The 13675-nt window shown below is 41.3% G+C and overlaps 1 protein-coding gene across 19 annotated transcripts in view; it reads right to left on the bottom strand.

Annotated features, from left to right (window-relative positions):
• The window catches only part of KCNMA1 (potassium calcium-activated channel subfamily M alpha 1), an 879166-nt gene that overhangs the window by 262192 nt on the left and 603299 nt on the right, over positions 1 to 13675 (bottom strand). For all 19 annotated transcript variants that reach the window (XM_029059250.2, XM_029059251.2, XM_029059252.2 and 16 more), the window contains exons 7-9: positions 9349 to 9424; positions 6602 to 6772; positions 4951 to 5042 (exon numbers count right to left, since the gene is read on the bottom strand). In XM_029059250.2, coding sequence (XP_028915083.1) covers positions 4951 to 5042; positions 6602 to 6772; positions 9349 to 9424 — 339 coding nt within the window. The remainder of the gene's footprint in view (positions 1 to 4950; positions 5043 to 6601; positions 6773 to 9348; positions 9425 to 13675) is intronic.

The raw sequence follows: 13675 nt of genomic DNA, 5'->3' as shown, positions 1-13675 counted from the left end.
GATAGAGACAAACTTATATATCCTTTCCCACTAGTGGTTTTCTTAAGAACACGACTGGGTTTTCCAACTGCAACCGTTTCCCCCCACAAAGCATTTTACCAAACCTTTCTTTCCTGCATCCAGCCTATGTAGCCTTTTTTCCCCACAAATTTAACTCAGTTTCCTGCCTCCTAACTACTAATTTCTATGCTCTTGATTCCTTTCAAAACTGAGGAAAGAAACGTCTCCATTTATTTGGCGGCCTGAAATCATGATGAGTATCCAACCCAGCTCACTGGTCCTAGGGCCTGCTCAGGTTTCAGGGTACAATGGTCAAATCATTAGAACAACTGTACTTCTGGGCCGATCCCCAGCCGCGGACTCTCGTTACAAACACAGCACTCTCTGTCCATGTGGTTGAGTTCTAAACTGGAGGTTAATGATGGTTGGATTCTTCTTTGTTGCTGATTATTTCTCCTGGCCTCCAGCCATGTGACCTCAGGCTGTGATCTTGTCAGCTCTCATAAAGCAACCAGGCTCAGCCTGAGTCACCACTCAAATGTGTAGGCTTTAACAGAAATTTCCAGAGGGCCAAGCGATGCAACCTGTTGGAGTGTGTGGTGGTGTGAAGCGTATGAGGGCACAGAGGTAGGAGGGGTTGCTGAATTACTGACTGCTCCCGCTCATCATATCCCCTCTCCCCTTCTCTCCTCCTCACCCCAACTGTTCCTCTTGCTCTCTCTTGGAAGAGAATTGTAACTTTGAAGGTCTAGCCAAATCTCAAATTGGATCGTTTCATTTTGCATATCTAAATCCTTCCCTCAAGTTCAAGGGATATGGTATCCTACTTCTCTTCAGGACAGGAGGGCTTTCTTATGAGTTTTTCTATTCAACAACCAGTTTCACCACATAATTACTTCATTTGAGTAGTGGTTTAAGCATCTGGTGTCAGTATTTATATTCCAAATACCTAGGATGATGAAGTGTAACGTATTGGTTAAAACTTAGATACTCATCGCATCTTGGTACCTTGATAAACTGACAGCTATTAGAAACTTTTTTTCAGGGTACAGGTTTACAAGGAAAGACACTCTGTTTTTTCTGACAAGCTATCTTTCATTATCACTATGTTCGAATAAGATAGGCATATCAGCTGAGATACCTTGTATTATCAGTATGCCTGAATAAGTTATGCACATCAAAATAGAGACCTACAATGTGCCCATGATTTAATTACTTTTTATGGAACTCCAATTCAGCAACATTTGGGAGCATGGGTGTGCATAAATAAATGAAAATTGACATTTATGCATAAATGTATGCAGAAAACAACATGCTATTTTAAGAGCCTCAACTATATCTTTCAACAAAGTTTAGCCGGTTTCATTTTACAAATACATTTACTTTTATCTGGAAACTTTTTGACATTAGAAATAGAACAACTGTAGTTTCTCATTATGTTTGCTGCCAGAACCTATGCTTGGTTGCTCAACTAAAGACCTTATATTGCTAATTACTACCACATGCCCATATCCCCAGTGAAATAAAACTTATTGGTCCTGACAGCCTATTCTCTCAACACTGAATTCCAAATGAAAACTCAAATTTTGGCCAAACATAACATTTCATCAATCTTGTTCTACTGACTGGAAAAACAACATCAAACGAAGGGTGCTAATGGCTCTTTATTACTATGCCATTCCTAAGCTTATATTTTCTGATGAAAGATCTAAGTGACCAAAGGGCTTCTTTAAACTACTTAGTAATTAGCTTTTGAACCGGGAAACAATGCGTAAAGAAAATTGAACAGTCAAGGTGCCGATGACAGAACCGACTCTCAGTCAACAGGGCATATAGGCAGTGAAGACCCAGAAAGAGCTAATAAACAAAGAACATATATAAATAAAGCACTCCTTCAAATAAGGGGGGGGGAGAGAAAGAGAAAGAAAAACAGTCTAAAAGTGATGATAAAATAATGAGGCAAAGCGCAAAAGCCACTGATATAAACCTTCAGGATGTGGGTGGTTTGAGTCAAAATCAGGGCTAATTTCTAAATTCCTTTAAAACAGTGATTGGTTCCAGTAACAAAATACAACATCTGTTGCTTTTCTTGGATTCTTGCATAACAAGTCCCTTTAAGTGACAAGCCACTGCACTAGAGAACATTATCACTATTTCTACTTGACCTATACAAATATATTTAGTGAAAGTGTACATCTTGAGCAAAATAGAAGTTACTGACATGTATGTGCATGTATCTGTGCATCTCTATATGTGTGTCTGTGAATCTGTTTTTATGATTTTGTGTGCGATAGCAGCCTTTCGATCAAACAGCTTGGTGAGATCAGGACCGATGCTTTGCCAGGTAAACGGAAAGGGGAAGTAACTGAGTAGTTTATCTGACGGGTGGGAAAAGGAGCAAAAGCATCCAAAAATTTAGGGGATTATTTTAGGTTCTGCAGGTAATAATAATAATAATGTTGGTATTTGTTAAGCCCTTACTATGTGCAGAGCACTGTTCTAAGCGCTGGGGTAGACACAGGGGAATCAGGGTGTCCCACGTGGGGCTCACAGTCTTAATCCCCATTTTACAGATGCGGGAACTAAGGCACAGAGAAGTTAAGTGACTTGCCCACAGTCACACAGCTGACAAGTGGTAGAGTCGGCATTCAAACCCATGATCTCTGACTCCAAAGCCCGTGCTCTTTACACTGAGCCACGTTGCTTCTCTACTGGTACCTGCTTCTCTGCAGGTACCTACTATTATTTTAAAATCATAATAGAAACTTTCATTTAGAGAAAGTGGTCCTTCTGAATTATTCATAAACTCAGACTGATTATTAAACACTATCCTATTCAAATTGAGTAACACGCATATGTTTGTTTCTCAGTGAGGAAGAGGAAACCATTTACTGCTTCACCCAAGACAGTCCCGTTCTACTGTAGGTTATCAAAGCAGGAGCATCTCTGGTTTTTTGTAAGGAAAATTTTATTCCCTAGAAGTTTCATTGGGCTGATTCTTCTTTGTTTAACTACTGTATAGCAAATGTACCATATGGCCTTGGAATATGCTAGAAACATGATGCTTTTCTCTCCGAGGTAGAGGGAGAAGAATCCAATAAAACTCTATGGGGCCTAGTGGAATGAGCACAGACTTAAAAGGACCTGGGTTCTAATTCTACCGGCTATGTGACTTTGGGCAAATCACTTACCTTCTCTGGGCCTCAGTTTCCTCATTTTTGAGGGGGGAATTCAATACCTGTTCTCTTCCTACTTAGACCATGAACAAGCTGATAATCCTTTAGAGAAAAGTGCTTGTCACACAGTAGGCAATTAACAAATTAACAAATACCACAAATATTATATTTATTAGAAAAGCTGGCTGGGCCTCGGCCAAAGTTGGAAGGAAGCCATTCAACTGAAGAAGTGTGGCTTAGTGGAAAGAGCCTGGGCTTGGGAGTCAGAGGTCATGGGTTCTAATCCTGGCTCCCTCACATGTCAGCTGTGTGACTTTGGGCAAGCCACGTAACCTCTCTGTGCCTCAGCTCAGTTTCCTCATCTGTAAAATGGGGATGAAGACAGTGAGGCCCACGTGGGACAATCTGATTACCTTGTTATCTACCCCAACACTTAGAACAGTGTTTGGCACATAGTAAGTGCTTAACAAATACCAACATTATTAATGGAAATACAAGAGTAAAGAAAAGAAAATTATACTGAACTAAAAACTGTTGCTGCCATTCAATATGGGATAATTCTTATGTGGGCAGAATGGAGAAATTACCCCTTACTACTTGTATAGGGCAGTGTTGATCATCTTGGTAATCCCCCCCGCAAAAAAAAGAAAATGCTTCACCCACATAAAGACAAATGGCCTAGTGAATAGACCATGGGCCTGTAGGTCAGAAGGCCTGGGTTGCAATTTCGGCTCTGCCACTTGCCTACTGTGCGACCTTCGACAAGTCGACTTCTCTCTGCCTCAGTTACCTCATCTGTAAAATGGGGATTAAGACTATGAGTCCCCTGTGGGACATGGACTGTGTCCAACCTGATTAGCTTGTATCTAGCCAAGGGTTTAGTACAGTGCCTGGCACATGGTAAACACTTAACAAATACTGTTAAAAAATGGGCTCTTCCATTGGAATTGATCCAATGATTCAAACATCCTGGAAGAGGTAATTTTTCTCTCCTGAGTGAGTACTATGACAGACTATTTTACTTCTCCTGGCTGAAGTCCAGATTAGCCTCAAAAAGGCAATATCACCTTATAGGTGATAAAAAATTGCATTTTCCAAGTTCCTGTAAGAACACAACTCATAGTGTAGTAATGCCTCATTTTAGAAGTAATTATGTAATACAAAATAGTGACAGGGATTGTGGGTAGATGTATTTTTTCCTTTTTTTTTTTTGTTATGCTTTATTTTGGATAGAATTGACAGGCTAAACCAGATGTTCAACAGTAGCTCAGTCAGTATGATTCGGGTGGGAAAGAGCAGGGAAACTTTCAGAAATCCTTAATATGGTTACGGATCACTTCCGGTATTGAGTCACCAATTATTTTGGAAATAAGGTGAGCGACAAAATTGTAATTTGTACCTTAGCATGGCTAAGTCCCTAAATCCCTAAACCAAGAATGACGACTACCTGGGGGTAACATCAGAAAACCCACTCAAGCCAGACTGTCTCCCCAAGAGCTCCTGGGGAGTTGAGTCAGATATTACCACCTTCAGGGCTCTCTGAAGTCACAGAACCACACTTTCTCTGATGCAACTTACTTTCTGCCTCCATGTTTGTTAAAAGTCCCGCCGAATTTATTCCGATTCAGGATGAGAGCAGCAATTTCGGGCACGTAGCGGGCAAACATTGCCTACATGCATGAAACAAAGAAAGAAAAAGAACAAAAAAAAAGAAAATGGCATGCAGAGAGGGTTCTACTGCAACGGAGGCAGCAGAGCCTCTTGGAATACTTACTTTCTTCCACTAACCGCACTATAGGAACCACCGTATTTCTTGCGGTTTCCTATTAACTCTATGATTTCAGGGACGTAGCTGGCAAACATGGCCTAAGAAGAAGATAGGAGACAGAAGAAAAGACTAAAAAGAGAGGCCAAAGAAAGGGGTGGGGGTGATGTTTTCAGAAGATTGGTCATTAACATCGGAAAATGCAAAAGAATTAGGTCTTTTAAAAAGATATTTGAAAAAATACAAAAATAAAAGCACAAAAAAGCAAGCTCTTCTAAAAACATGGGATGCAACACAAAATATTGGGTGTAAAGATGGAAATCTGGAAAAGTAAATCTGTCAGAAAGAAAAAAACACAAAATAAAACAAGACCAAAGTAAAATGCAACTGGTGTCTTACTCTTCTTCCTGAGAGAAAAATTAAAAGGAGAAAACCGTGCAAGAAGAAAAAGTAAAAGTCTGCCATTTGTAAAATAGAAGAACCACTTTATTTGTAAAATCAAAAGACCAAATGGAGCCATGAGTTTGTCGAGAATTAAAAAAAATCCAAAAAGAATGCAAAGGAATGTTGTGAACCAAATTAATAGAGTAAAAAGTTTTGTCTCGTTGTAAGATTACATGAGAGAGAAGGTAGTAAGGAGGAAAAAAAAAACTGCCATGTTTTGTCCAACAAACCTTATCTGTGGCTGGATTATTTTAGGAACTGTTCCCAGTAAACTTGAGCTCTTCACTGGTAAGAATTCTGTCAGTCGAATGAATGGCTGATATAATATATACATGCACATATACATTTATACGCATATTCAAAATGCATATGTCATATACATACAGTATGTAGAGAGACGTATGTATACATATAAATGTACTTGTAGTGTATACATTCTGTCAATATGTGTTTTAATCATGACTTTACTTGTAGACTTCATATATCTAAACATAAACTTGGCTATTTGAAAAAGACAAAATGCAGCCACTGCTGAATTGTTCCTGACATTTTATTTTGTAAATGGAAATATAACAAAAAGGCAGTTTAGAGCTATATAAATATCTGTAGGAAATGATACAATGGATTGGCTTAAAAAAGAAAATAAAAATTGCTTGTTTTGGTGCTTAATGTGGTTTGACTCTAAGAATGTCTTTTCATGAAATGATTACTTTGTCAAAATGAGCAGGAAGATCACTGTTTATCATCCTCTGATTCCATTAAGATGCTCTTTTGGGCAATCCCAAGCCACAGTGTTTGTTGGAAGTTTGGGGTAGGAACACAGAGGGAGGGGAAATGCTCTTGAAACCGCAATCTGCCTAAAGAGTATCAATAACATCAAAAGACATCGTGCAATGGTATTAATCTGGGCAGAAGACTAGACTACATATAGCATTACTAAAGAGAATAGTATGTACGCTTATTGACTTACACTGAGAAAATTAATTATATGTATTAGCGCTCTTATGCATCTCCATGCAAGTTGATTTGGCTTGAGGAAATACTTGCCTATGTAAAACAAGTGGTATGGACCAAAATGTATAATTACGTTTAACCTCGCCAGATTGTAACTCTTACGTTACTTTTTTATAACCCAGGCCCAGAGCAAAAACTATAGGAATTTTGAAGCGGTTAATAACGAGTGAAGACAGCAACAATAATGATAATATAGTTTTACCAGTCCCCCGAGGATGAAGAAGACCATGAAAAGGCGACCCAGGGTTGTTTTTGCATAAACATCTCCATAACCAACTGTGGACATCGTAACCATTAGCAAATAAACGCATTCCCAGTATGTAAGAGCTTGGTTATTTTGGAAATTTTCCCATGGATCCCCTGAGTTCTCTACCTAGGCAAAGAGAATATGAGAAAAACATTAGAATAAAGATGCACAGACAAACCCCGTGGCAGAACACCTTAATGTTAGATTTGCTGTTCTCACATATTCCCCAATCAAACGCTTGCTCGACTGTCCACGCCAAATACTGCAGCCTCGTGAACTAACCGGGCTCAAGTTGAGCACTGAGTTGATGATCTGATACTTTTGTTTGGTGGAGGTGCGATTCAGAGGCTGGGTGAAATGTAGCCAGTTTGGGGAAAATGGATTTGGGTCAATTTCTCTTCCCATCGTACAACAACACTGGCAGAAGGCTATGTAGAGTTGTCACTTCACTCTTCTGCGAAGGCTTTTTTTCTCGCTGGATTTCTGTGGCTTTTATTCCAAAGCAGGAATCCAATTCATCACTTCTTTCTTTGGCTTTTCTCATATGTCTGTGCACTCCTCTCTCGTGCCATACTTCCAATTCACATTTGCCGGAAAACTATGTAACTGATTGGGTCTTCCTGTGGTACGGCCGATGTGCAAAAGGCAATCCGTCTTCAGCTTCAGGAAATAGGAACCTCAACTTCACTGCAATAAGACACTGGCTTATTCCCTGGCTTACAGAGTGGAACTCTTATTTAGAAATGTGTTGGACACACTGTGACTTCCATCATCTAATCCAGAGGGAAATCCCCCAGGTGAGCACAGTAGAGAAGCTTCCCCTCTGCAAACTGTCAGCCAAGGACAGTCACAGGATGATTATAACTAATACATTTTTGCATCTCATTGGATTTAACCACCTAATGGGACCAATATAACTCTACTGAAGTTCCGCTGTTAGTCGGTTAAGTATTGCTAAGGTTGTCTACTACTTCCAGACTTCTTCTACTGCCTTAGTTTTGAAAACCCATGTCAGAGTACAAAGCATTAAGGTATATGGTTTGGGGGCTGGGTTAGATTCAAATCTTTTCACCCTTTTGTAAGATGAATAGCTACTTTTGGGCATGGAATGTGTCTACCAACTCTGTTATGTCGTACTCTTACTTTGCACACAGTAAGTGCACAATAAACATGATTGATTAACTTGGCTCAGTGGAAAGGGCCTGGGCTTGGGAGTCAGAGGTCATGGGTTCGAAGCCAGGCTCTTCCACTTGTCAGCTGTGGACTGTGGATGTCACAACTTCTCTGGGCCTCAGTTACCTCATCTGTAAAATGGGGACTAAGACTTTGAGCTTACGTGGTCCAACCTGATTACCCTGCATCTACCCCAGCGCTTAGAACAGTGCTCTGCCCATAGTAAGTGCTTAATAAATACCAACATTATTATTATTAACATCCACCTAATGACTTAGTGGGCTGTACCACTAACCAACCAACAGGTCCAATTTTTTTTTCAAGTAAGCCTTTTTTTATCATGCTTTTTAAGCACTTAATATGTGCCAGACACTGTACTAAGTACTGGGGTAGATATAAATTAATCAGATTAGCCAGAGTCCATGTCTCACAAGTGGCTCACGGTTTTAATCCTTCTTTTATAGCTGAGGAAACAGACACAGAGAAGTTGAGTGACTTGCTCAGTTCCACACAGCAGACATGTGGCAGAATGGGGATTAGAAGGTCTGCTGACATCCTGGCTCCAGGTCTTTCCACCAGGCCATGCTGCTTTCCACAGGCCATCCTTTGCCAGGATAAATCCGGAGTCTTATATTAAAAGTGTCTGACTACTAAACTTATAACCTCAGGGGCTTCTTCCGCCTTGGAAACAGCCCAAAGTCCAAGGAACCTAAACTCTTGGTCAATTTGAGATTGTTTCCAACTTCAGGCTACAAACCGACTCTGGAACATTACTGATTGTACTTCGGTCTGAATTAGTTCTGCTCGAACATGGCATGTTGTAAATAATCATGTGAACAAACAAAACAAAAATTAAGTTGTCTTCTTCCCTTCTTCAGGGAAGGAATGAAGAAAAGTTCATAGAGCATGGAGAGTTTCCCGAAAAATGCCATTCAAATTTCTTAGTTTTTCCAAATTTTCTCGAGTTTTTTTGGGGCTCTATTGCCATCTTGTGGCCAAATATCAATCCTGCAAATTTGAACTAAACGAATCCAACTAAACCTCAAAATGTGATATTAATGATATGAACATAATAATAATAATGATGATGATGATGGTATTTGTTAAGCGCTTCCTCTGTGTAGAGCACTGTTCTGAGCGCTGGGGTAGATACAGGGTAATCAGGTTGTCCCACGTGAGGCTCCCAGTCTTAATCCCCATTTTCCAGATGAGGGAACTGAGGCCCAGAGAAATGAAGTGACTTGCCCATAGTCACACAGCTGACAAGTGGCAGAGGCAGGATTCGAACCCATGATCTCTGACTCCCAAGCCCGGGCTCTTTCCACTGCCCCACGCTGCTTCTCACACCTGGAACTAGCTTTGGTTGGAAACTCAGACAGCTGTGCAAGTTTCCCCGCTTCGAACCGTTTCACTCTATCTCTGTGTCAGTGTTCTCTCTCAAGCTTAGCAATTTCAGGGAATAAAATAACTCAGAGAAGGGTGGTTTTTTCCATGAAAGGAGTTAATAAAGTATCTTCCACTATACTTACCAAATGTATGAACCCAGCTGCTGTCAGCCACGTGCTGATAAATATTGAGAGCAGATTCACCAGCTTGATGGAATTGCTGCACGAGCAAACAAAAGAGTTACAAGAATGGCAGGGGTGAGATGTTCCCAAGACCTGCAGTGAGAGTTCTGTTCTTATTCTCTCCCTCAGCCACTTCCGATCCAAAAACGTCAGAGGGCTGGGGAGTAAGGGTGGGTGAGAGGGTGTGGAGGCGAGAATAAGTGACTGCAATCGAGCTGGGACCAAACCCTGGGCTGGAAGCAAATGAGACATAGAAAGGGTGGAAGCTATGGTTTGCCACAGTAGTGGAAGGAAATGATATGAGGTTTAACGTGTCCATGTCTGAAAGTGTTTGGGTATCTGCCCTTGTCTCTAAAGGACAGTCACTTGTCTAGTCTTCACTTGGCCTGTCCCTTGGTTGGGACTGCTAAGGCACCAGAAGGCCCAGTATCCAGTATTTTAAAATATCTAGGCTCCTTCTGCCTTAGCCTCAGATCCTAGCACTGAGTTCCATGTCTCAGAACCAGAAATGTGGGAGGGAAACCCAATTCATTTATTCAGTCATTATTTATAGAGAGCTTACTGCGTGTAAAGCACTGTACTAAGCGCTTGACCCAATGGCTAGGAATGAGGGGGGCTGCTGTTCAGGAGTCCCCCCACAAAAAGCATTCTAAGTTCTCTCTATTTCCACAAAAGCTCTGTATGATAGCATAATCTGCATAACATTGAAAGCACAGAGTATGACTTGGTTAGTCTGGTGTAGGTGAGTATTGTCAATGGCCATTTGATTTAACTCTTCTTGCCTTATCTCTCATAGAAGTCGGTGAAAATTTTGTATAAAAGACACTGAGTCGCACAATCTGAATGTGCTCAACTTAGATTTATTAAAGACACTTGGAAAAATCTCTACTCCAAAGGCCCATGATCTCAGTGCCAAAACAAAATCTCATGAATAAGAACCAGAGGGGGAAAAATAGTAAATGCCTTGCTAAGAAAGAAAAAATGACTTTAGAAAAAAGTTGATTCCATTTGGTGGTCCCCACCAAAAGATGGCTGATGAGAGAAACCTGCTGAAGACCAGTTCTTTGTCAGAAGGGAAAGTACAATGGGACAATGCTTCTTGGGAAGACTGGAAATGAAGACAAAGGAGGGTCATTTAGAGACACTCAAGTATGAACACAAGATTTAAATCTTAAACACTGAAATCACTCACTACTTGGGCTATTAATAATAATAATAATTATGGTACTCCTGTTGATGGGACTGTGACCCCGTTGTTGGGCAGGGATTGTCTCTGTTGCCGAATTGCACATCCCAAGCGCTTAGTACATTGTAAGTGTACTTAGTACAGTGTACAGTACTTAGCACACAGTAAGCACTCAATACATACAATTGAATGAATGAATGAATTTGCATTTACTATATGTCAAACACTGTTCTAATCACTGGGATAGATACAAGGAAATCAGGTTGGACGCAGTCCCTGTCCCACATGGAGCTCATGCCCTTAACCTCCATCTTACTGATGAGGTAACTGAGGCCCAGAGAAGTTAAGTCACTTGCCCAAAGTCACACAGCAGACAATCTAAGGAGTCAGGAATAGAACCCATGACCTTCGGATTCCCAGGTCCATGCTCTACCACTACACCATGTTGCTTAAAGGTAGACCTGAGACTAGAAGAAGGGGTAAATTACAATAAGGGCTTAGTACAGTGCTTAGTGCTTGGTACAGTGCTCTGCACATAGGAAGAGCTCAATACAGTGCTCTGCACATAGGAAGAGCTCAGTAAATATCACTGATCATAATGACTATTCCTAAGGTTTAGGGTAAGGTAGAAACTGAGGTTAAAACTAGCGATCAACGATTAACTTCATTAACAAGAGTATTGTTGATCACTCTTATTTTAATGGCATTTGTTAAGTGCTTTCTATGTGCCAAGCACTGTTTTAAGAGCTAATGCTGATGAAAGGTTATCAGGTTGGACAAAGTCCCTGTCCACATGGGACTCAGTCTTGGTAGGAAGGAGTAAGATCTAATTCCCATTTCACAGATGAGGAAACTGAGTCAGAAGGTCATGGATTTTAATCCCGGCTTGGCCACCTGTCTGCCATGTGACCTTGGGCAAGTCACTTCACTTCTCTGTGCCTCAGTTACCTCATCTGCAAAAATAGGGATTGAGACAATGAGGCCCATGTGGGACAAGGACTGTGCTTGCATCCACCCCAATGCTTAATACAGTGCCTGTTAACAAATACGACAGTTACTTTTATTATTACTCTCCCTAGTGTTTAATACGATGTTCTGCACACAGTAAACACTCAGTCAGTCATATTGAGCCAATCAATATGACTGATTGATAACTGAACGTTAGCTGATTGATATGTCAGGACTGAGTTTGTCATTTGTCCCTTTCAGTTGCACGGCAGTCAATCAATTGTATTTATTGAGCACTTACTGTGTGCAGAGTAATTTACTAAGCACTTAGGAAAGTACAATATAACAGATTTGGTAGACATGCCGTGTTCCCACAAGGAGCTGCAAACAGTGCCTTAGGATTTTTTCTATTCCTTGAATTATCCTATTGTTAGTCCATTGGACCGAGTACTGCACTAGGAAGCAGGAGAACCGGGTTCACGTTTTGGTTCTGCTTGAAAACCGATTGATCAATTCATTATTATTTGAGTGCTTCTGTGTGCAGGATATCTATTAAGCTAATGCGGGCAACTGCCATCTTCAACCGTGGCTCAGTGGAAAGAGCACGGGCTTTGGAGTGAGAGGTCATGGGTTCGAATCCCGCATCGGCCGCTTGTCAGCTGCCTGACTTTGGGCAAGTCACTTAACTTCTCAGTGCCTCAGTTACCTCATCTGTAAAATGGGAATTAGGACTGTGAGCCCCACGTGGGACAACCTGATTCCCCTGTCTACCCCAGCGCTTAGAACAGTGCTCGGCACATAGTAAGCGCTTAACAAATATCAACATTATTATTCAACCGCTCACTTGGCCAAGCCTCCTTCTGCACTGTTTTCAAGCTTGCCCATGCATCCCTTGTTCTTAAAAAAAAACACAAAAAACCTTTATTGATCCCACAGGCTCCCTCCAGTTAACACCACATTTCCCTCCTAACATTCCTCTCCAAACTCCTTGGGCTACTTGTCTGCACCTTCTGCCTCTACTTCCTCTCCTCCAAGTCTCTCTTTGACTTCCTCCAAACTGGCTTCCCCCTTTCACTCCATGAAAACCGCCCTCTCAGAAATCACCAGTTACCACCTTCCAACCAAATCCAATGGCTTCTATTCCATTCTAATCCACCTTTGACCTCTCAGCTGTCTTCGACACTGTCTAACCTTGGCTTTACTAACATTGTCTGCTCCTGATTCTCCTTCTCTCTGGCTGCTCATTCACAGTTTCTTTTGTGGGCTCAGGACATCTCTATCTGAGGGTCCCCCAGACACTTCAAACTAAACGAGCCCAAAACAGAACTTTTTATCTTTCCACTCAAACCCTGTCCTCCCCCTGTCTTTTCCAGCACAATACCGTCATCTTCCCTGTTCCACAAGTCCGTAACCTTGGCATTATCCTCGGCTCATCTCTCTCATTCAACCCACACATTCATTCTGTCACCATATACCATCTGTTCTCCCTTCACGACATCTCCAAAATTTCCCCTTTCCTCTCCATCCAAACTGCTACCGTGCCGGTTCAGGCCCTTAGCATATCCAGCTTTGACTACTGTCTCTTTTCGGTTCTTCCGGCCTCCTGCCTCTCCCTTTTCTTGTCCATACTTCACTCTATCTGGATCATTATTCGGAAATAGCTCCCCACTCCACTCCTCCAAAACCTCTACTGGTTGCCTATCTACCACCACATCAAACAGACACTACTTACCATGGACTTTAAGGCAGTCAATCAGCTTTCTCCAATTATGTTATCTCGCTGATCTACAAAAACCCTAATCACACACATTGTTCCTCTAACCCTAACTGACTCTCTATACCTTGATGTTGTCAATTCCCTGCCTTTTCACTTTCTGCACTCCCTGCTCTTCAGAGTCACGCATGGCAGATGACACTTCCCAAACCACTAGCCCTATAATCAATCCTTATACTGCCTATAGCACTTCTGTATTTGCTCAGTTTACTTATTTTGATCACTTTAGTTCTAAACATTTTCATACTTGTCATCCCAGTTAGAGCTCCTTGTGGGAAAGAACCTGTCAGGTTGCCATTCTGTACCTCACAAACTCCTCTAATAGTCCAAGCACCAACTGGACACTCAAATACTACTACGGCAATCATTCTGGACAGCAA

This window comes from Ornithorhynchus anatinus, chromosome 3, assembly GCF_004115215.2.
Source record: "Ornithorhynchus anatinus isolate Pmale09 chromosome 3, mOrnAna1.pri.v4, whole genome shotgun sequence".
Taxonomy (NCBI): Eukaryota; Metazoa; Chordata; class Mammalia; order Monotremata; family Ornithorhynchidae; genus Ornithorhynchus; species Ornithorhynchus anatinus.
This window is presented reverse-complemented; position numbering and strand designations above follow the sequence as displayed.